This window comes from Sus scrofa, chromosome 5 (assembly GCF_054392235.1).
Source record: "Sus scrofa isolate SSC_HxYL_T2T_F1_AM1 chromosome 5, Sscrofa_HxYL_maternal_Yorkshire_Landrace_v2.0, whole genome shotgun sequence".
Classification (NCBI taxonomy): domain Eukaryota; kingdom Metazoa; phylum Chordata; class Mammalia; order Artiodactyla; family Suidae; genus Sus; species Sus scrofa.
The window spans coordinates 48,532,586-48,556,292 of NC_139387.1; the positions used below are offsets into that span (position 1 = coordinate 48,532,586).

The following is a 23,707-nucleotide window of genomic DNA, read 5'->3' on the forward strand; positions in this document are numbered from 1 at the left end:
CTAACATTTATTCAGTGCCAAAAACTACACTAAACTCTTTACATTATCTTGTTTCATACTCATAATAATTTCAAAACAGGGAACCTATAAATAGAGAAATTGAGGCTTAGAAGCTTACATAGTAGCCAATGTCGCATGGCTAACAAATGAGAAAGCCTGTGTTCAAACCATGAAGTCAGACTCTCAATCCTGTGGTCTCAACCCCACATTCTAACAGACTGGATCAGGAAGGATGGAGTGAGAAGAGAAAACTGCAGACAAACATGGGGACAAAGTCCAGGGCTGGCATCTTCCCAAGCACAGAGGTCAGAGGTGAGGGCTCATAGTGGGGAGGGCGCAGTGGCAAGGTCCACAGACAATGCTGAAATGTGTGTTACCATCTCCCTTCTCTGCACTCCTCCCCAGACACTGCTGATCTGGATGGAAAATGAAACAAGGAGTAACAACTGACAGTAAGAAAGCAATAAGGGAGGGGAAAAAGGCACAGTACGAGTTCCCTCTGTGGCACAATGGGATTGGCGGTGTCTTGGGAGCATTGGCACACAGGTTTGATCCCCACTGGGCACTGCTGCTTAAGGATCTAGTGTTGCCACAGCTGCTGCTTTGGTCTCAACTGCGGCTCAGATCTGATCACTGCCCTGGGAACTCCATATGCGGCTCAGATCTGATCACTGCCCTGGGAACTCCAAAAAAAAACAAACAAACAAAAAAAAAACAAAAACAAAAACAAAAAAAAAACCCCAGTGAAGTTCACCACCATAGGAAGGGAAGGGAAATTTTAGTAGGGTAAATGTGATACACTCCACCATTGCTATCTGCCTTCTAGGGACATATACTTTAGGCCTAATTTCTCCAAAAGCCCTTAAAGATTTGAATAAAACTGTCTTCCTTTTCCTGGCCACATCAGTGTCCAGGAACATAATGGAAAGACCCCCAGCAGAACCTTTGAACCAGACTTTGGGCTTACTTAGGATTTTTGGAAAGGACTGCTTTAGATGGGAAATAAAAATTTCCTGTAGTAAGTGGCATTCAGGGGATGTGTGAGTGTGTCGATAGGGTAGGGCTAAGGTGGGGAGGGAAGGTTAGTAAAAGCAGGGGTTGAACCAATATGTGGCAGATTCCTATAGATGACAAACCATGGGGATAAACAGTTGGCCTTGCAGTGTCCTTGGGGAAAACCAATGCTCAGTTTGTGGAAAAATGTTTTTTCCTTCTTTCTAAAATCTTAAAGTCTTTCATAGGTCTAAAATACTAGTTTCTCTTACTCTCAGAAAGAAAGAAAGAAGAAAAAAAAAAAAAAAAAAAAGGAAAGAAACCAAAAGGGGTGGGGGGATAAAGCACAGTAAAAATTAAATAAAATTCACTTGCTTCAAATACATCCTCTAAAAGTCACTCATAATAAACCAGAGTTACTTAGATTATTGCAAAGAGTAACTCTTTGACACATGGGTAAGATTTTGATAGTGCCATCTGGTCTTCTATGACCCCACTGTAACAGACATTGTTTCTTTCTGTCAATTTCCTGTGGTAACTCAGAGCATGCCAAATCTCCCTCTATTTCACAAAGTGCTAGTTGAAGCTCTAATAACTGGAGTAAAATCAGACAGCCACACAGCAGGCACATGGTCATTACTCAACAGGAAATGCAAACTTCCTGTTAATATCCTATAGACCCAATGTAGCTAACCCATTAAGATATTTTGGGGCCTGTTCCTACCAGTAATACCTCATTAAACACATATAATTATTTTTCATATTGTCAGTGGACTCTGTCACAAGAAATATCCCTTCACCAGATTGGCCCAAATGCTCACATTACATACTATCTGCACTTAGAACAAGTTTGCTTAAAATGTCAGACATTACAGCACATATCACCTTAGATCCAACTTTCCAGTTTTGCATCCAAAAATGACTTTGGGAGTTCCTGTTATGGCACAGCAGAAATGAACCTGACTAGGATCCATGAGGACACAGGTTCAATCCCTGGCCTCGCTCAGTGGATTAAGAATCTGGCATTGGCGTGAGCTGTGGTGTAGGTGGCAGACACAGCTCAGATCCCGCATTGCTGTGGCTCTGGTGTAGGCTGGTGGCTAAAGTTCTGATTTGACCCCTGGCCTGGGAACCTCTGTATGCTACAAGTGTGCCCCTAAAAAGCAAAAAAAAAAAAAAAGAAAAGAAAAAGAAAAAAGACTTTGACTCTGTTGTTAACTTTGAAAGAGTGAAATAAACTGATGTTGTAAAAATATATTGAAAAAACTGATAATGGAAAAACTGTACAGTTTGTGTATAGAGAGGAACACAAACAGTGAGTTACCAAAATGGTGAGTATCAGAGACTCAGTCTTTGGAATACTGACCCCTTCAGGGCTTCCCAAAACTACCCCCAAATCTGAGGAGACGGGCTCTGGCATGCCCTATGGCCAAGGGTCAGGGCTCCAGCCCTGCTTTATATTATGCAGTCACTGTCTGTGGCCCTGGAAATCTGCAAACTCCTGGTGTGACTGAATCAACTTGCCATTTGAAGCATTAAAAAAAATAATAATAAATACTACTACTAATAATAATGGAAATAAATCATTCTAATAAAGGTTACTCTAAGATAGCAAAGGTATTAAAAATCCTACTTCAGAGGAGGAGATGAGGAAGTTTAAATATTTATGACTCAAGTTCCCATAACTGATTAAGAATGAAAAATGAAGACAGGCTTCTGAACTACTTTTCTCCAGAACTTGTTACTAAATAAAGTCTCATGAATGAGGGACACCACAGTTTTGTACTTGGTCACAATTTCCAGAAGATTTTAAGATATTTCCAAGCTGTGATTCATTACATAAATAACAATACATCCTGCAAATAAATAATGAAGTCATGAAAGTACTCCCAAATATTACACTAGAATGAATAGAAAATATTTGGCTTTAAGGATGAAAGTGAATTTACATATATATGTATATAACATACACATTGTTTAATTATATATAGACTTGGGTGACATGTAATGAAATTCTTCCGATAAAAATCTTTAAAAATTCTATTTAAATCAATGATGGGAATTCTAAGAAAAAAACAATTGAGGGTCATATAAGTAGAAAAGTAATTTACATGAGTTACTTTTCACTTATGTGAATATTCATTTCAGCTTCTTTTGTGAAACCTTGGGGCTGAAGAATATAATATTATATCTAATAAATGCAAACTGAAATTTAGCATGAATTTTGTTACTGCCAGTATTTCTTCACAAAACCTGGTACAGTATAGGGGCATGCAGAGAGAGTAAACAGACTGAATGGATACAGAGGACACACATTAAGTAAAGTGGGTCAGAAAGAAGAGATGGGACAGGCGCACGGGAGCTATGTTCAAGCATACAAAGAAAGAAACAAAGAGACAGAGACAGCCTCCTGCCTTTCCAACCCTGATACCTAGCAACCAGCAGAATGACCGGAGGAGTAACAACACACAGAGTGACATACACAGATAGAGGAAAGGAGAGGGAGCATGTCTACAGAGCTACACAGCACACAATACGATATATAATAAACAACAATTCACATGAGGGCAACATTAGCATTTTAAAAATCGACTCTTTCTAAAGACCTACCGAATCTCATGGAATACAATACTGTATCATTCCATTTTAAAAAGGGTAATTCTATCATACTTTTCAAAAAACCAGCTTTCTACTCCCCTCTGCCTTCTCCCATTGTAAGTTAGCTCTTACCTGCCTCCTTCAAAGCGACTGATGAGATCTGATACCTTACTGGGTTTTTCTTTTGAGACACAAGAAGCAGAGGCAGGTTTTACTTCCTCCATCCTTGGTTTTGCACTAGATAAAGCTTTGTGCCTGGGGGTTTGGTGTATATTGGACGAAGGTGAATTCTGCAGATGTAATGGCTTTGGAGGCACTGTAGAAAAAGAATTGATAGAATTCAGTATTTCACTGATATCTGTTCCTTAACAAAAAAATTCTGGTGTTCTGAGTGCCAAAAAAATTTAGCATTATCAAACTTTTGGAAAGGAGTCTGTCAAATTTGTTCTGAACCTTAACCAAGGGACATTTATTTATCTTGGGCATTTGCTCTGGTTCCTGTGGAAATCCCATCTCCAATATTCACATGGTCCTTTTAATTTTTAATGATTTTAAATATGGCTTTATTAAACATCTATGGATCTACTTATGCCTACAGCATTCCAAACTCTTTTAGTGATCACACAGCAGTTATTTATCTAACCAAAAAAAGAAAGTGCTAAATTTGAAACTAACTCCTAGAGATACATTGCTTGCTATAAACTAGATTTTCTAATAATAGTGATAACAGATTATATCAGAGCAAGTAGGTAGACGTAGAACTCAACAAACCAACAAATAACAGTAACATAATGTTGCATTACTAGAGCATCTTCTCATTTAATGAAAGCACCTTATCTCATTTGATCTTAGATGAAGTTTTTTCTTTACTGTCCTCTGAGGTATGTATCATTATTTGCCTCCTATGTCTATGAAGGCTTAGAGGGCTTAAGTGATTGGCCGGGGTAATAGGGCTGATCATATTTCATGACTGGTACCCAGACTCTAGGTTCTTTCATTATTAGCACTATTCCTTATCATAAATCTGCAAAAGGGGGTTACAGAAGTTCTATCACTACTGTCCGCTATATTAATAGTTGGCTAGCATTAATAGATCGTAAATGATTTACTTAGTAATAAGTCCTTCACTCAATAGAATAGGAACAGATCATTTCCAAAATACTAAAATCTACAGGTTTTCCTTAGCAGGTAAGAAATTCTGTCAATGAGAATATACAATGTGCCCTAAGTGCTTAATCAGTACAGGGAGTACTTCAGTTTTGAAAACCAACATCATTTTTCTCTTCAATTAACATTCTGGGTAAAAGAATATATACCTGGAGTTCCCGTTGTGACTCAGCAGGTTACAAACCCGACTAGTATCCATTGAGGATGTGGGTTCAAGCCCTGAACTTGCTCAGTGAGTTAAGAATCCGGCATTGCTGTGAGCTGTGGTGTAGATTACAGACACGGCTTGGATCCCCTGTTGCTGTGGCTGTGGTGTAGGCCGGCAGAAGCCGTTCCAATTCGACCCCTAGCCTGGGAACTTCCATATTCCACAGGTGTAGCCCTAAAAAAACAAAACAAACAAATGAACAAAGGAATATATAACTATACACGTTTTAACAAATCAAATAGAATCATTTCTTTTTTTTTTCTTTTGTTAAACCCTTCTCCCTAACCTCTGAAAAAAGGGTAGGGAATCAAGTCTTCTAATTTACATGCCCTATTTTCCCAGAGCTGGTCACCCTGGTTTTCAGTAATCTCATAAACAGCTTTTAAACAGCTAGCTGAACAGTGGCCTGATGCTCACTGGCCTAGATTTCATCATTTCTGTACTGGTTATCAATTCTTACATAGAGAAGGAAAAAAATGTGTGTGTATGTATGCATGCATGTATACCACAGTGAGCCACAGGTATAACAATTTATTTTTTCCCTCTTTTAACACAAACAAGAAAATTCCAATGACAAAAAATGACATGCTTCTTTTTACAAAAATGATACTATTTTCCAAGATACACTTGGGGATGGAAAGTGAGGATGGTTAAGTACAATATTCATTGGAAGGGAATGGCTTACACAAGTGTGGTATCTGCTAATTCCAAGGAAAAAATTCCTGTGTAGAACAAATATATACCGAAATAGTAAACCAAGACAATATCCCACTCCCCAAAGTAGTTTTAACACTAGGAATAATTTCAATATTTCTAACTAGAACTTTCAGAAGGAAGTGAATGTGTTCTTTATCATTCTGGGTATAAAATTTGCTATAAAATAACTGTTCCATCTAAAGTTTACTCAGTGAAAATTCCTTCTTTGATACTTGAAAGACACAAATAAAATGATATGGATTAGCCAGTCAGTTTCTCCAAGATGACGCCACCAATTTTCCCCATCTCAATTATTCCTCTTTTAATCTGTTTCATAGCACTGTGTTCCTTTTCTCTTAAGTGCTTATAACTTACATTATTAATATAAGTACATTAATAGTATGTCACATTATAAGTAAGTATACATTAATTATAAGTATTATAATTACTTATAATGTAAGTTAATATAATAACTTACATTATTGTTAGGTAGTAGTAAGTTGTATTAAATAATAGATCATCAATTAAATATTAAATACATTATAGATATTAAAGCCTTCTCTTCCACAAGGCTAGAGTCCTGTGAGGATAAGGAATATGTATGCTTTGATCACAGCTATATTCACAGTAACTACCTGCACAGTGCTTGGCAAATTTGTGGACTACATAAAGGACCTAAGTAATGTGTCAGCAAGGAGCTTATATTCTTATGGGGAGACAGATTAAAGATAAAGCAGAGCACTGGGTACACAGTTAATATAGAAGCATACAGGAGGCATCATTTCAGCAAAGGAGACAATCCAAATGTGTACATTTACCAATTTACTAAACACTGTAAATAAAAGAACACAAATACTACATGTATATGACAAAAACCCCAAGAGGGTCGTGAACAGCTAAAGTGTCAGAAACACTGTCTTAGAGGCAAACAATACATACCTTGCTGAAAAGATACAACTAAGGAGTGAAAATGATTCTTTGCTTTCGCTCTCAACATTTCTGATTTTTCTTTCACACTAGGGATGGCCAGTTCCAAATACTCTCTGAACATTTCCTAGGGGTCCTATCAGCACTTCCAGTTCATTATGTCTAAAACTCAACTCACTACCTCTTCCCCCTGCAGCCCAAAGGATGTAAACAGGAAAAACAGTGTTCAATGTCACCAATAATCAGAGAAATGCCAATCAAATCCACAGTGTGATACGCCATCAGATTAACCAAAATTTTTAAATCAGACAATACCAAGTGTCCCTGAAGCTGTGAAGCAATGTGAATGTGAAGGCCTGCATTTTGAAAGGGAGTATAAATTCATAGGACCATTAAGATCTCTCTCTTTCTCCCTGTATTTATTTCCAAAATACATATCCTAGAGAACTTCTTACATATTTACACAGAGTTTTTAAATTTTTTTGACTTTTTCATGAATCCAACAAGTATTTACTGAATACCCATTAAGTTCTATGTGCTTGACCACATAATGAACAAAGGGAAAGAGGAGAAACAAAAAAATAATAAGTAAAACATGGATCAGAAGCCAGTAAATGCAAAGAGAAAGGGGAAGGGGTTAAAAGAACAAGATAGAGGAGATCTGGAGTGGGAGGGCATATTGCAGTGTTAAGTAGAATGTTCAAAGTGCGCCTTTTTGAGAAGTTCGGATTTGAACAAGACTTAAAGAAGTTGCGGGAGTTATCCAGGGAAGGACAGTCTATCAGGTAGAGTGAAAGCTAGAGACCAGTGGAGGCCAGTATGACTAGAGCCAAAGGAGCAGGTGGAGCAGGTATTGAGGTCAGAGTGAGGGCCAGATAATGCAGAACCTGTGGAGCGAGCACTGTAAAGATTTTGATTTGAGTGAAGGGAGAAGTTCGTGTAGAGTTCTGAGCTGAGGAATGACATGATATGGCTTAAATTCCAACAGTACCACGCTGGCTATTGTGTTGAGAATGTAGGGAAGCAGGGTGGGCGCAGGGTAGAAACAGGGAGAAAATTAAGAGGTTATTATATAATGATGCTCAGAAAGAGGTAGTGAGAAACAGATTCTAGGTATACTATAAAAGTAGTTTTCCTGTTAGAGTAAAAGTGAGATACAAGAGAAGAATCAAGAAGGATTCAGACATGTGGTCTGAACAACTGATAAGATGGATGGAATTGCATTCAACTGACACAACAGGTGAAGTAATTTTTGGAGAGAAGATTGGTAGTCTAGTCAAGGACACCCTAAGTTTGAGATTTCTGGTTGACTGCAAGTAAAATGGGCTCTATGACAGCCAATTTTACAGATATTAAATGGAAGAAAAAATTAATTATTCAAAAATGTCCATGTATAGGAAATAATTATTGAGAATGAAAAAGAATCTTAAAAAAAAATAAAATATTTTTAAAAATAAAAAAAAAAGAAAGAAAGGGAGTTGCCGCTGTGGCGCAGTGGAAACAAATCTAATAACCATGAGGTAGCAGGTTCAATCCCTGGACTCACTCAGTGGGTTAAGGATCCGGTGTTACTGTGAGCTGTGGTGTAGGTCAGAGATATGGCTCAGATACTATGTGGCTGTGGCTGGCAACTATAGCTCTGATTCAACCCCTAGGTTGGGAACCTCCATATGTTACAGGTACAGCACTAGAAAGCAAAAAAAAAAAAAAAAAAAAAAAAAGAATCTAATTGCTACTGTCAACTGAAAGAAAAAATGCACAAAGAAAAGTTGTAAGTTAAGTTTTATTCAAGGACCTTACTGAGGACTATAGCCAGGGAGACACACTTCTCAGATAGCTCTGAAGAAGTGTTCCAAAGAGCCAAGAACTTTTTTCACTGGGAAAAAATCAGTTAAGCATAAAAAGATAACTGCTATTACAAAGAACAGCCATCTCATGTTAGTGATTTTAGTGCTTTTCGACACGGAAGATTCAAGAATCTGGGGTCACCGAAAATACTCCTTAGACAGATATCTTCACTATCTAGGGAATGGTATATCCAAAGCACAGAATACTTCCTGTTTTTCTCCATTCTGAATTCCCCTCGGGGTGCATGGTTGGTTGGTGACTGTAGTGGCCATTGGCTTGATCCTTGTAGAACTAGAACAACAGGCAGCATTTTTGACTTTATACCAACTTAAGTGTGAAGATTATCAGGAGGTTTTGATTAGTCTTATTTTACTTCCTCTGACTATATATATATTAATGCATTATAAGTTTGTAACATATTATATTTTAGGAATGAAACATTACACATAGAATGCTTTACATTAGAAGCAGATGAAATGAATTATTTGAGTAAATTGAATACATTTATTTGAACAATAACGTGGGCTTCAAAGTTTATGAAACTGTTTTAATTTTTTTTTTTTTTTTTTTTTTGCTTTTTAGGGCCACACCTGCAGCATATGGAAGTTCGCAGGCTAGGGGTCAAATCGGGGCTACAGCTGCTGGCCTACGCCACAGCCACAGCAACGTGGGATCTGAGCCACATCTGCAACCTACATGTACCACAGCTCACAGCAACACCAGATCCTTAACCCACTAAACAAAGCCAGGGATCAAACCGTGTCCACACAGATACTAGTTGGGCTCATTACCACTGAGCTCCACAACAGGAGCTCCTAGAAACTTTTTAAATATTAAGGTTTAATGACTGAGAAGTGAAAATATGTGGGCTTTCTCAAAATAATTAATTATGGAGAATGTTGTGGATCAATGCTCCTAAGAGAAAAAGGACAACTGTCTTTAACTGCTAAGAAAGTTCTTTAGAATAGTTATATCTAACATGGCAGGAAATAGGCCAGAATTAAAAGTGGTGAACAAGTAGAAAGACATGTTGGAGTTGCTCAGTAATTTGTTTGTTAGACTAGTAGGATTGGTATGAAGTGAATAAACCATTGTTTCCCAAGGCCTCAGAATATTTTCTGAGGCAAAACAACCCCTAACTATAAAAGGAATCCATTTCCACAGCTACAGGTTTAGATTCAAATGCAGCTTATCTAATATAAAATTGATCTCTTTTATCCTTTTAAAATAAAAGACTTCAAAGATATTTACTTGTTGGTAATTTTAAAAATTCAGATATAATTGACACACAAAGTTATGACAGCTTCAGGTATGCAACATAATGATTCGATATATACATATATATAGTGAAATAATCATGACGGTAAGTCTAGTTAACGCATCAGCACACACAGTCACACACTTTTTTTTCTTGTGATGAGAACTTTTAAAACCTCTCTTAGCAACTTTTAAATATATAATACAGTATCACTGACTATGGTCACTATGCTGTTCATTACATCCTCGAGACCTACTTACTTATTGGTAATTAATAAACACAAAAACATAGGCTTCATGTTGTTCTGGGTACATTACTACATACATAATCACCACTGGTAAAGGTATTCAATATGCTTTTTTAAAAAATCACCGAAATAAACTGTAGCTATAATATTATGAGCACTTCACAAGAGAAAGAAATAAGCAAGATTTAATTATGAGCTATTTTTAGGACCCAGATTAGAATTTCTCTATCTACTAACATTTCAGGTCAGATAATTCTTTACTGGGCGTGGGGGAGGCTGGCCTGTACATTGTAACATGACAAGCAGTATCCCTAGCTTCTACCCACTAGATGCCAGTAGCAACTCTCAAATGTTGTAGCGAGCCAAAGTCTCTAGATGATGGCGGGGGCGGGGAGGGTGAGTGCCTGCGGGGCAGGTGCAGCAGGCCTACAAAATTATCTCCAGTTGAGAACTACTCATCTAGAATAAGAGTCTTGGACTGAACTAAAATTGCAGAATGGATCTTGAAGTGTGAGCAGCCTCATCATGCATAACTTGTAAGGGATTTGCAAGGAAGAGGGAACAAGAGCGTCAGTATGATAATCCTTCACTCTGAGCGGCAAGTTCCCGTTGGCACGCCCTTCCTTTCTCAGCTGCAGTCACCCAATGTTCTTGAGGGTTTGGAGAAATTAAAAGCGGCTTCTCTCTGCTAGAGGGTGGAGAACACTATCAGTCAGTAAGTCAATGAGTAGTGTTCTATGAGGCAGCTCACATGACAACACCAAGATGTAGCCTCATTTCAGGACACTGGTCTCTATACGGCACACATTGTAAGCTTTAAACAAAGAATAACCAAAGGAAAGTAGAGGAAATGTGTTGATAGGGCACGAATTCATTCAACAAGCATTACTGAAGGTTTGCTGTGCTGTGTGGTAGACATAGGGCATGCAGCAGTGTAAAAGGCAGGAGAAAAACAACATGAATGAGTTAAATCTATAGCAGACCAAACTGTAATGAATAAGCAAAAACAAAGAAAACAAAGCTCATGAGGAAATATAAGATTTCAAGGATAAGGGTGGGGTTAAAGTTTTAGCTAGGGGGGCCAGGGAAGGGCCAAACAATGAGTGAGAGTAATTTGAAAAAGAAGTGCGAAGTACTCTATGTGGTCTATTTAATATCTGGAAATATTCTCACTGGTTATGTAAAACTGCATACACTAATTCAAACTCAAGATGGGAAGTAATTATATATATTTAAATAGCAATACACTGACATTAATATAATTACACAATCAAAAGCAAGGTCAATGCTTTCTCCCTAAAGAATAGGATTACTTTGGTACATGGCAGCTCAGGACGAAAACTGCTCTAATTTATCTCAATGAACTATAAAAGCAATGAATGTAATGTAATGCATCTTTCCAAAACAGCCTTTATAAATAATGAAATTCATGCTTATGTTCTGGGCAATTACATTAAATTCACATATTTATTTCTTATATTTCTACCTTATTTGAAGTCAGCTTAGGTCTAATGAATAGGATGGAATTTTGTATTGTGCAAGTAAAATGGCTTTATCATGATCAGAAAAATTTCTATTTTCATATTCACATCAAAGTTATAGGGAGGAGTATGGTCAGAAGATAAGGTTATAAACTCAGGAATGGGCTGTTCATTTGAATCTCCAATTATTTCAACTTGCTTGACTGCCTTATCCCATATTACCACCAATAGAGCTAGAAGTAAGAACAAAAGGAAAAATATCCCATAGTCAGGAAGACTTCATTTTAATCCCTTTTTAAAGATCTCTTTCAGAAATCCTTAAAACATAAGAAATGGAAAGAGACCAAAGTAAGTAGAAAATAATACAAATAGAAATTGATTTTTCCAAAGTACAGTGATTCTAAAAATCCCTAGTACTGTTTCTTGGCTGAATGTTCAGTATTTGATATAAACGAAAATATAGTAGAAAGAAACTACACATTAACCCATAGTGTAGCTTAGTTTTATGTTATACTTCAAAAGGCCTTACTCTCAATCATCGAAATTATAATTTCGTGCTCCTCAAAGTTAATCCAGAGTTCACTAGAAATTTATTTATAAAAGGAAATGGTCACTGAACAAAACATTCAAAGATTTCCACCATTACAATTTTTCCCCTTATTGGATGCTCAGCTCCTGGAATAACAACTTTACTAAGAAGCCTGAAAAGACCTAGTTCCTTAATATTGTAAAATCATATTCTTCCTAAGTTTGTTAACCACTGTTTTAAAATGGGCTGTTTCAGACTCTCTGACATCTAGCAAGTCTGACAGCTTTCTGATGGAACTTCTCAACACATTCATTTGTACGTATTTATTATGCAAAAGCAAGTTAGGCTCTGTGCTATGTCATGCATAGTCATATTTCCATTACAGGGACACATAAACACTTTCTGCAACATGAAAAGAACCATAATAGAGAATTGCATACGGTGTTTTAGGAGCAGAAACACTGCCCGAGTTCACAGATTTTTTCTTCCTGAAAAAATAAATATACCCAATTCCTCCCATTTATAGCTTAAAACTCTTAGTTGATCATTATTCTGCATAGGCTTCATCAATGACCAAAGCACCTGACCTGATTTAAAAAAAAAAAAAAAATCAGCATACCTTGTGGCTTTGGACTTGGAGCTGGGTGTTTTGCTGGCGTTTTCCCATTTATTCCCTGAGCCTCTTCAACACATACATTCTCATCAATCAACGTGGTTGTGCTGCTTTTCAAACAAGGTGGAACTATAGTAATCTTTGGACAGATACTGCTGCCTGGGAGGAAAGAAAGGATAGGTTAATACAGAAGCAGAGCAAAACTATGTCTGATGACTTAATTTCTTCTGATCCCACAAAACAAACACAGTCACAGTTATAAGACTAAGCATCCTTTTCCCACATGTGCTCGCCTTGACAAAGAGTTCCTGAGAAAGATCTCATTCCATGTGCTTGAGAAACTTTATAATACATGCTGACAGAGATTGCTGACTACCACCACTACTGCTACTACACACACACACACACACACACACTCTCTCTCTCTCTCTCCCCACCCCCCCACTCTCTCTCTCCCCATCCCTCCCCCGCTTGCTTGCAGGGCCAGGGAAAGGGCAGAATGCAGCTGCTGTGATGAAGATGAAGTAAAGGACCAGAGGGCCCCAGCATTAATCTGTTAAAAGCGTTCCTTTCCAGCATCCATTGAGTTGCCAGACATTGAGTGGCTATAAAGAACAAAGCAAGAAAGCATGTACATGACAGCTGACCTAAAGACTCTACAAGAATGGCTCGATTAGAAATGAACAACTCCCCTTGCCCCAAACTGTGCAACCTTCTCTCTTACTAGCTTACTCAGACTCCAAATCAACATATAAAAGCTATCCCCAAAAAGAAGAATGATAAGATGATATAAACAGTCATATTTATTCACAATTCCGAATCTTCAAAAACACTGCAGTGCTTTAAAACACTGAAATACATCATGAAACAGAGATGGAGGAGAACAGACCAATTCTTAGATCGAATTAAATACTGAATTTCAAAGACTTTTAAATAAATCATATGCCAGTGTTTCCTCTTTATAGGCATATTAAATTTTCCTTTCTTCTAGTTGACATGGTGGTATTAACAACAGATTGGGACACGTTTGGGAGAAAATTAAAATTTCTATCAGGAAATTCATTATCACTAAATAAAAGTATGCCATTTTAAGAAACCATCATTTGATTAAGAAACAAAGAGTTTCATTGTTATAGAATCCAAATTCTAAAATGAGAACTGAGATAAAAAGCTTTAATTATTATTCAAAACAATAAAAGCTATTAACACTCAAACAACTTCTTTTTTCTTTTTTTTGTCTTTTGTCCTTTTAGGGCCGCACTCACTGCATATGGAGGTTCCCAGACTAGGGGTCCAATCAGAGCTTCAGCTACCGGCCTATGCCACAGCAACACCAGATCCTTGAGTGAAGCCAGGGATTGAACCCACAACCTCATGGTTCCTAGTGGGATTCGTTTCCACCGCGCCATGACGGGAACTCCCTCAACTTTCTTTTGAGTAAAAAAAATCCCCTTTTACTTCAATCGAGTGAGTAATATTGAATAAAACCTACAATACTATTTTATTTTCTGTGCTCCCCTTAAAATTTATCTAGGGAAAGCAAATTTTAGAAGTTATTAACAGTTCCAAGTACTGCTGAGGAATTATTAGAGACCCTATGCTAAAACACATTAGATGAGTTTCACCAGATACCCTTCTGCTAAAATAGGCTGCAAGCTGAATAAAGCATTGTTTAGCCAAATATAACAAAGGTCTTGACTGTAAGATTTAAGGAAGATTATTTGACAGCATATTACTAAAATTACAAACGTAAGAAATAAAAGCTCAGCCTTTAAGTATGTGATCTTATCTACCTTCTCAGAAAAATCCACAGCATATGATCCAACCACTTAAGTCTTTTAGGGGCATTAGGATATTGTTCCACAGTGATCCCAAGAACGGCTTAGATTCTGAAAGGCCACCTGCTCTGGGTCTAGTAAAGGATGGCCTTGGGGCAGAAACAGTGAAAAAAGCCAAAGCCCAACTACAAACCAGAGGTAGAATCCGTAACTTTACAGTAAAATGAGACAACATGAAAGCAAGAATGAGGCTTTTGAGATGATTTGTAGCAACAAAACTATAAGAGGGGGCAGCTAAGGGGTAAATGAGAAAACAAATTAAATGGAATCTTTAAAAAATAGATCACCACTGTTACATATTAAAAGATGAAACTACTGTAATAATTAGACTATTTGGAAACAAATATGTCTTGAATAAATAATAGTTTGAAGTTGAAAACTAGGCACTTAATTTCTGGACAGCAACTTTGCGGGGTCCAAAGGGTTTACAGGGTCATATTTATTAGAGAACATCTCAGAAGAATGTGCCAAAATGCCTGTGGTAAGAGATCAACTACACATTCATTTTGTTTTAAATCCATTAAAGTCCTGATTACAAATCTTTTGCCAGTGACAAGAAATACATAGCCAGAAACTTCCTTTAAGATCATTATTTAAAAGCCATCTCCAACCTTCAACCATTATAGCAAAAAGGCATGAAAATATAGTGAAAGACACAGAAAACACATTCTTACAAGGCTGTTTAAAACAACAACAAGAACAACAAAAATGCAACAGAGATCATGCAAAGGCTAAAATCTTTCTCTCTCTCTCTTTTTTTTTTTTGTCTTTTTGCCATTTCTAAGGCTGCTCCTATAGCCACTGGCCTATGCCAGAGCCACAGCAACTCGGGATCTGAGCCGCGTCTGCAACCTACACTACAGCTCACGGCAATGCTGGATCCACAACTCACTGAGCAAGGCCAGGGATCGAACCCGAAACCTCATGGTTCCTAGTCAGATTCACTAACCACTGAGCCACGACAGGAACTCCTAAAATCTTTATTATTATTTACTATCTGGTCCTTTACAGGAAAAGTTTGCTCAACATGGTCTAGGTTAAACACATCATGGTAAAGGAAAAATTAAAATTAGGCAGCATCATTTCATTAAATACTTCATCTTTTAACATCTTGGATATTAGCAACACAGAGGAATAATTTTTTTTTTTTTGCTTGTTTATGACTGACTCAGCCTACTCACATTTGGAGACAGTCCTTATTTGGGTACCAGTTACATAACAGGGACTTGAAACCAAAATTATAACCAGATGGTCTATCCATTCAAGAAGTTTTATATTAACTATAGAACCTTTCAGATTCCAGTTTACCAAAAAGAACCAGTAGGAGTAATTAAGCAGCAATCTTGGGCATAGATACAAGCAGTTACATTATGTTAGCATGGGGAGAAGGGTTCTATTTTAAATACTGTCTTGTGAGGACTGGTAATCTTTTTGGCCACTGGTCCTAACTATTTTGCATTCCTCTGTCTTTGAGTGCCTCACTTACATTTGTTGGGTCATATCTCCTGCAAGGACTGTCTAGACAGATACTAACTGCAGGGTATCCTCAAACATTCTCAGTTAGTCCAGCCTCATCTTTGGCTGCATAAACCTCCCTGTTCCAACTGGAGAGGTTCCTGCCATGGCTTAACTTTCACTTACGTGACTTCTTTTGCATGACACTTGTGAGTGACAGATAATCTCTCTGACTGGTTAGGGTGACTGCCTCCCATTTGCAAAACTTTGTCTTGGGTTGTTATGTTTTGCCAACTTATTCTTGAATGGCTCTTTCACAAATTAAGGTTGGATTTACTCCAAAGCAAAGTCTACTCACTTGTTGATTCTTCAGGCCTGATCTCTTGACCTGGTATCCATGACCCCAGATCACATCTTTTTGGCCCTGCCTCACCCACCCACAACATCTCTCCCAACTGCACTGAGTCTCTAGTTGGGAAGATCTTCATGGTCTCCAGCTCTCGGGACAGGAGGATCTCTTGATTTAAGAGCATGAGATAGTTTTCTGAGGGAGACAATCTTAGGAGTAGATTGTCCAGAAGAAGAGAAATTAAAGACAACAACAACAACAGTATTTTGACATAACCTGAGATTTACAGAACAGTTGTACCCAGGCACTTAAGCTAGAATCTTATATAACAATGGTATGTTTATCAAAACTAAGAATTTAATATTGGTGCAATACTAAACCACAATTTCATTCAGATTTCACCAATTTTTTTCACTAACACTTTTTTTCTGTCACAGGATCCAAACCAAGGTATCATGTGGCATTTAATTCTCCAGTTGGTAAGAGTTGCTCAGTCTTTGCTTGTCTTTCAGGACCTTGGCACTTTTGAAGAGTACTGTGAGGTATTTTGTAGAATGTCCCTGGGCTTCTCTGATGTTTTCTTATGATCAGACTGGGTTTATGGGTTTAGGGGGAGAAAACCACAAAGGCAATGTACCCATTTCACTGCATTCCATTGCATGGTATCAACATGATATCACTTATGATGTTAACCTTGGTGGTATCTGTCAAGTTTCTCCATCGGAAGATATTCCTTTTTTTTTTTTTTTTGGTCTTTTTCTAGGGCCGCAGCTGCACGGTTCCACGACTAAGGTTCCACGACTAAGGGTCCAATCGGAGCTGTAGCAGCTGTCCTACGCCAGAGCCACCCCAACACGGGATCCAAGCCACATATGGGACCTACACCACAGCCCATGGCAATGCTGGATCCTTAACCCACTGGGCAAGGCCAAGGATCGAAACCACAACCTCACGGTTCCTAGTCGGATTCACTAACCACTGCACCATGACAGGAACTCCTCCATTGGAAGATATTCTATTTATTATAGGACATTTTTCAACAGACTTCTATCATCCCTTCAAAAGCTCCCCATTTGTCCCATAGATTCATATCTCCCATGTGCTATTTAAAATGCTTAGATTAAGAAGTCAACTGCACTTTGAAAAAGTAGAAATAAAGCAAATAAGGTTATAAAACTCACAGTTCACAACTCATTTGCCAAGGGGAACAAACCCAAAGCAAGGAAGTTTATTTCAGAAAACAATTTCAGTTTCCCAAACTTCTTGAACTCAATAACACACACACCTTATCAAATAATCAGCAAACCACAAAGGAACTTAGAGCTGAAGATATGATGAACAGTTTAAGAAATTTCCTTGGACCTAGGAAATCTAATTCTAGGAATTTATTTATTTATTTATTTTTGGCCACACCTGCAACATGTGGAAGTTCCCAGGCCAGAGATCAAACCTGAATCCTAGTACTGCAGAGATGCTGCCAATCCCATTGAGCCACAGCGGGAACACCTCTACAACAGTATTAAGGACAAAAAAACTGTAGAGAAAATACATATAGTATGATCCCATTTTTAAAACAGAAATGATATACAAAAACGTGTATAAATGTACTGAAAATAATATAAGGAAACATGGCAAACTTAAGTTTGGGAATTAAGGATAGTGGAAGGGTGACAGGATGAATAAGAACTTTCATGTTTTGCTGTCTATGGAACAATACGATTTATATCTCATATAAGGAAAATGTAATTATGAATTACTTATATAAAAATGAGAAAATCTATGAAAGTCGCCAAGTATATGTACTGGAAGTTATTTTTAAAAGTATATTCTTGGAGTTTCCGTCATGGCTCAGTGGTTAACGAATCCGACTAGGAAACATGAGGTTGCAGGTTCAATCCCTGGCCTTGCTCAGTGGGTTAAGGATCTGGCGTTGCCATGAGCTGTGGTGTAGGTTGCAGACACAACTTGGATCCTGGGTTGCTGTGGCTCTGGTATAGGCCGGTGACTACAGCTCCAATTAGACCCCTAGCCTGGGAACCTCCATATGCTGCGGGTATGACCCTAGAAAAGGCAAAAAGACAAAAAAAAAAAAAAAAAAAAAAAAGTATATCCTTTATATCTGTATTCCTATGTTCATAGTAGCATAATTCACAATAGCCAAGATATGGAAGCAACCCAAGTATCTGCTGACAGATGAATAGATAAACAAAGTGTAGCATATTCATACAATGAAATATTTTTCATCCTTTAAAAGGAAAGAATCAAAAACAAACAAAAAATGGAGTTCCCGTCATGGCTCAGTGGTTAATGAATCCGACTAGGAACCATGAGGTTGCAGGTTCGATCCCTGGCCTTACTCAGTGGGTTAAAGATCCGGCATTCCTGTGAGCTGTGGTGTAGGTCGCAGATGTGGCTTGGATCCTGTGTTGCTGTGGCTCTGGTGTAGGCCGGTGGCTACGGCTCCGATTCGACCCCTAGCCTAGGAACCTCCATACGCCGCAGGAGCGGCCCAAGAAATGGCAAAAAGACAAAAAAATAAAATAAAATAAAAGGAAGGAAATTCTGATACATGCTACAACATGGATGGCCTTGAGGCCATTATGACAAATGAAATAAGCTGTTTGAAAAAAACAAATAGTGTATTATTCCATTTATATGAGGTACAGAGAGTAGCCAAAATGGTGGTTGCCAGTGACTAGATGGATGGGAGAATGAAGTTATTATTTTACAGAACTTAAATTTTTACAAGATCAAGAAAGTTCTGTGGATGGAAGGTGGTCACAGGAGCACAATAATGTGAATATATTTACTGCTAATGAACTGTGCACTTAAAATAACTATTTTAAGATGGTAAACTTTATCTTAATGTATTTTTAACAAAAAATTGAACTAAAAATGCATATCCCTTGCTTAATGTGGACAAAAAGAAATATGAATACATCTAATCATTAACCTAGCATCTCCATTAGTATGTCTAATAGCTAATTCACACTCAACACAGCCAAACCCGACTCCCTCATCCCTCCGCTCTCACTCAAAATTAACTTTCTTTACCATCCTCTCCATCTCAGTTGATGGCAACCGCATCTACGATTAGGGGCTTGGAAGCAGCCTGAAGTCCTCTCTCTTTTTCCCTTGCACTCTACATCCTATCCATCAGAAAATTGTTGACTCTACCGTCTCCCATCACCATGACTATTCTAATCTTTAGCTGGATTACAGCAAGACCCTCCACCTGGTCTCCCTGCTTCTACCCTTGTCCCCAGTATGTGCTTTCCACAGGACTAGAGAGAGCACCTTTAAAACCCAAGTTAGATAATGTCACTCCTGTGCCTAAAATTTTCCGCTGGCTCCACATTTTACTAGTTTAACTCCTTCTCTAATGGCACAGCGGGTTGCTGCTATGGCTTGGGTTCAATCCCCGGCCTGGGAACTTCCGCATGCCGCATGTGCAGCCAAAAAATTAAAAAATTAAAAACTCAATTCTTTATAGCAGCTGACAGGCTCTACATGATTTGGCCTTTATCCCTTACCACTGACCTCATTGCTAGTACTGCCCCCTGGCTCACTCCACTCTAGTCATACAGCTTCCCTACTATTCCTCCAATAGACCAAGCAGGCTTTACAACTTTACAGACTTTGGAATGCTCTTCTCCCAGATAATTGCTTTCATTTCACATCTTGGCTCAACTTGCATCCTGTCAACATGGGCTATCCTGACCACTCTACCTAGTATAACTGATACTATATATACCCTTATCATGCTTTACAGGTTTGTTTGCTGGTTGTTGTTGTTTTTCGACAGCAATGACCACCTTCTTACAAATGCTATCATTTATTCAGTTGTCTATCTCCCCTGGTTAGGATGTAAGCTCTGGGAACATATCAGGGACATTAGCTGCTACATAAGTACATGCTCAATAAATAACTATTGAACAAATGATCTCCAGAAATCTTAGACAAGTTCCTCTTCATTCTTACTTTCTTTCTTTCATCTTTTTTTTGGCCGCATCCATTGCATATGGAAGTTCCCAAACCAGGAACTGAAGCTGAGCCACAGCAGAGCAGTGACAACACTGGCTTCTTAACTGCTAGGACACCAGGGAACTCCTATTTTTTCTTTCTTTCTTTCTTTCTTTCTTTCTTTCTTTTTTTTTTTTTTTGTCTTTTTGCCTTTTCTTGAGCTGCTCCTGTGGCACATGGAGGTTCCCAGGCCAGGGGTCCAATCAAAGCCACAGCCACCAGCCTATGCCAGAGCCACAGCAACGCGAGATCCGAGCCGCATCTGTGACCCACACCACAGCTCACAGCAATGCCGGATCCTTAACCCACTGAGCAAGGCCAGGGACCGAACCCACAACCCCATGGTTCCTAGTCGGATTCGTTAACCACCTCGCTACGATGGGAACTCCCGGGGAACTCCTATTTTCTATTTCATGAGAAATGTTTTTTAATTCCAACAAGAAGGACACATGTAGCTATTTGAAAGCTCAATCTACACAAAATTTCAAACATTTCCATTCTTATGTAAATTTTGACGCATTCAAGGTAATGTATATACAAATTCTAAATATCTACAAAGAAAACTTACCCAAGTAATATTCCTCACAACCTAGCAGATTTCTAAACATCTGAAATTGTAGAACTATCCAGATGTTTGTCTTGATAAAAACAGTAGCAGCCAAAAATCCCACCAACTGACTGAAAATATATTTTCATTTATTATAATCTGTAATTTTATTTACATTTATTGGATTCACTAACTAAAGTGCACTATGGCTGTCAATCTTTCAGACTCAGCACTTGATGCTACCTAAAATTATAGACTAGTAAAGAGTTATACTGTCTGGAAAAGCAAACTGCTGCAGTCTTTGAAGTTCAAAACAAATATGAACTCAAAATAAGCCTTGAAAGTAGGTAACTGTAGATATTCATTATTTTTAAAGGTCCCACTGCTGTATGATACAAATAAAATGTGTAAAAAGGCAACTGTTGCTATGGCATCTAAAGCAAATGCAACAACACATCAATGTAATGAGATAAAATAAAGACAGCCTCTAAAAACACAAAATTTTTGTTTTCAAACTAGAAAAATTTTATTTTCCTGAAACATGCTCCCTAATTATTATTGAATTTTTTTTGCTACTCAGAAGGAATGAAAAGGAAAATAAAATTTCTAAAGAATTCTATTGTCACTGGTCCCTTCAAAGTTAAAATTCTATTAGATGAATGGAAACACATCTTAAAATTCTAGTTTTGAGGAGGAGCTCACGGATGAGGCCTGGGGCTATAGTAGCTGCTATGTAAGTATATGTATAGCAGACTACACATATCACTACAACTCAAACATGGGCTCCCCACTTTCAGAGTGACCATTTGTTAGGTGCCATGAATTTCCACATACTAAGAGTGCATATTCCACAGTGCCTTCTGGGTGGGTGATGGGGACTAGTTGGTCATGTGCTCTGCCGCACCTTGGCATAGCGTTTTTTGCTGGAGACCAAACTGTTTCTGAATCCCACTGTATGGGGAAGGAAGCTGGAGGCAGCTCTCCCACCTCCAACACTGATGGAGGTTCCCCTTTTGGCTATATTTAAGAATGTTGGTCAAGATTACAGAAAAGCTCTTGCTATTTAAAACACAAAAATAACTGTATCTGCAGCCTGGAAGGGTGGAGTAAAGAGAAACCACAATCAATTACATATGTCTCTTTTGCCTATTTGCAGAGAGGGAGGTTCTCATTGACACATTCTGAGTAGGAGGAGGTTCATAGCCTGCTGTGGGTTATCCCATACATTGTTGCCAGTTTATAATAACACCCATTTCTTGGTTCCTTCTTTTTTATAATGAAGTGGAAGAAAATGGCCCTAGATGTATCAAAATGCCCTGTATTACTGCTGTGCTGACAATAAGAAATATGCCTGAAAAGCTGCCCATTCATGCAATCAAGTAAGTGCTGTTTTGAAGCCGTCACACTTTTTTGCTAAGATTCATAACAGTTTTAAGATCTGAAATTGATGACTATATCATAAAGTTCTCTAAGTTTATTCATGTGCAGAGAGACCTGAGAACTGATGTTGGATTCACCCAATATGATCATCTGTTTCAAAAAGGCAGTTCAGAGGCCGAACAAAGGCACACCCAGGAAGCTTTCCTGATCTCCAGGCCAGTTGTACTAGTTACTGTATATACTAAATATACTAAATATACCTTTAGGGCAATTTAGGCATTCTTCAGTGTACCTCAGCCATATAACCCTCATTTGCCTAGGTTCATAGCCTGGCTTTACCATTTAATAGCTGAGTGCTTGAGTTACTTCAATTTCCTGATCTATAAATGAGAATTCAGAGGATTCATAACAGTAGCACTCTCAGAAGGTCATTGTAAGGATTATGGTTTAATTAATTATAGTGAAAGTACTAAAGGAGTAGCGAGCACACGGTAAGTGCTATATAACTATTTGCTATTATTATTACAACTCGCATAATACTCAGTGCTCTATTAGGCCAGAGTAGTGGATCTGAGGGCCAAAATCCCACTCTCACCTCCCTCCAGCCTCTCAAAGCTCTTACTTCTTGCTTCCTTCTATACTTGCCCTGTCTACTTATATTTGCCCTTAACACTGCTTAAATTTTCAATTACTACCACCCAGCACTTGCTCATGCTGGCTTACTGTCTAAGCAGCTGCCATTTGCTTCAGTGTCTCTGCTACTTGCAGAGATTCCTAATAGACCATTTGGATAAATTCTGGCCAATTAATGACTTCTACAAATTAATATAATGAGTTATTTATAAGTATGTGGCCTGGTACATTAAAGATGATAACAGTATTAGTAATGATAAAATGATGTCTGACATTTGAAGTACAGTAGAATTTACCACAGGTCATTTTAATCTTAAACAATTTAATCATTATTCCTCATGCTTTTACCATGATTGCAAACATGTGTCCTAGATTCCATAAATTTTTTTTCATTTTTCCTCCACTTGACAATTCTTCATTTGATTTTAAGCACAATTTTTTTTTTTTTTTGTCTTTTTGCCTTTTCTAGCGCCGCTCCCGCGGCATATGGAAGTTCCCAGGCTAGGGGTCTAATTGGAGCTGTAGCCACCAGCCTACACCACAGCTACAGCAACTCGGGATCCGAGCCACGTCTGCAACCTACACCACAGCTCATGGCAACGCCGGATCCTTTAACCCACTGAGCAAGGCCAGGGACCGAACCTGCAACCTCACGGTTCCTAGCCGGATTTGTTAACCACTGCGCCACGACGGAATTCCTAAGCACAATTTTGCTGGTTTTTAACAATGAATCATTTTCTGAAAAGCACTTATGTGTTTATGATCACTTAAAGTCAGTTTTTATGAGCACTGAGAATATCCAAATGATCAACTTGCAAAGTGAGTAACAAAACCCATCAAGCTTCTACTTTATTCTATTCTTCCTTTTTTTCTTCTTGTCCCTCCTCACATGTACCAGAGTGATAACTCCCTAATTA

At 38.1% G+C, this 23,707-nt stretch overlaps 1 protein-coding gene across 10 annotated transcripts in view; it reads right to left on the reverse strand.

Moving 5' to 3' along the window:
• The window catches only part of FGD4 (FYVE, RhoGEF and PH domain containing 4), a 200,761-nt gene that overhangs the window by 53,131 nt on the left and 123,923 nt on the right, over positions 1-23,707 (reverse strand). For 5 of the 10 annotated variants that reach the window (XM_021092066.2, XM_021092073.2, XM_021092071.2 and 2 more), the window contains exons 2-3: positions 12,572-12,724; positions 3,724-3,907 (exon numbers count right to left, since the gene is read on the reverse strand). In XM_021092066.2, the coding sequence (XP_020947725.1) occupies positions 3,724-3,907; positions 12,572-12,724 (337 nt within the window). The remainder of the gene's footprint in view (positions 1-3,723; positions 3,908-12,571; positions 12,725-23,707) is intronic. The other 5 variants (XM_084956368.1, XM_084956369.1, XM_084956372.1 and 2 more) reach the window with 1 other exon arrangement.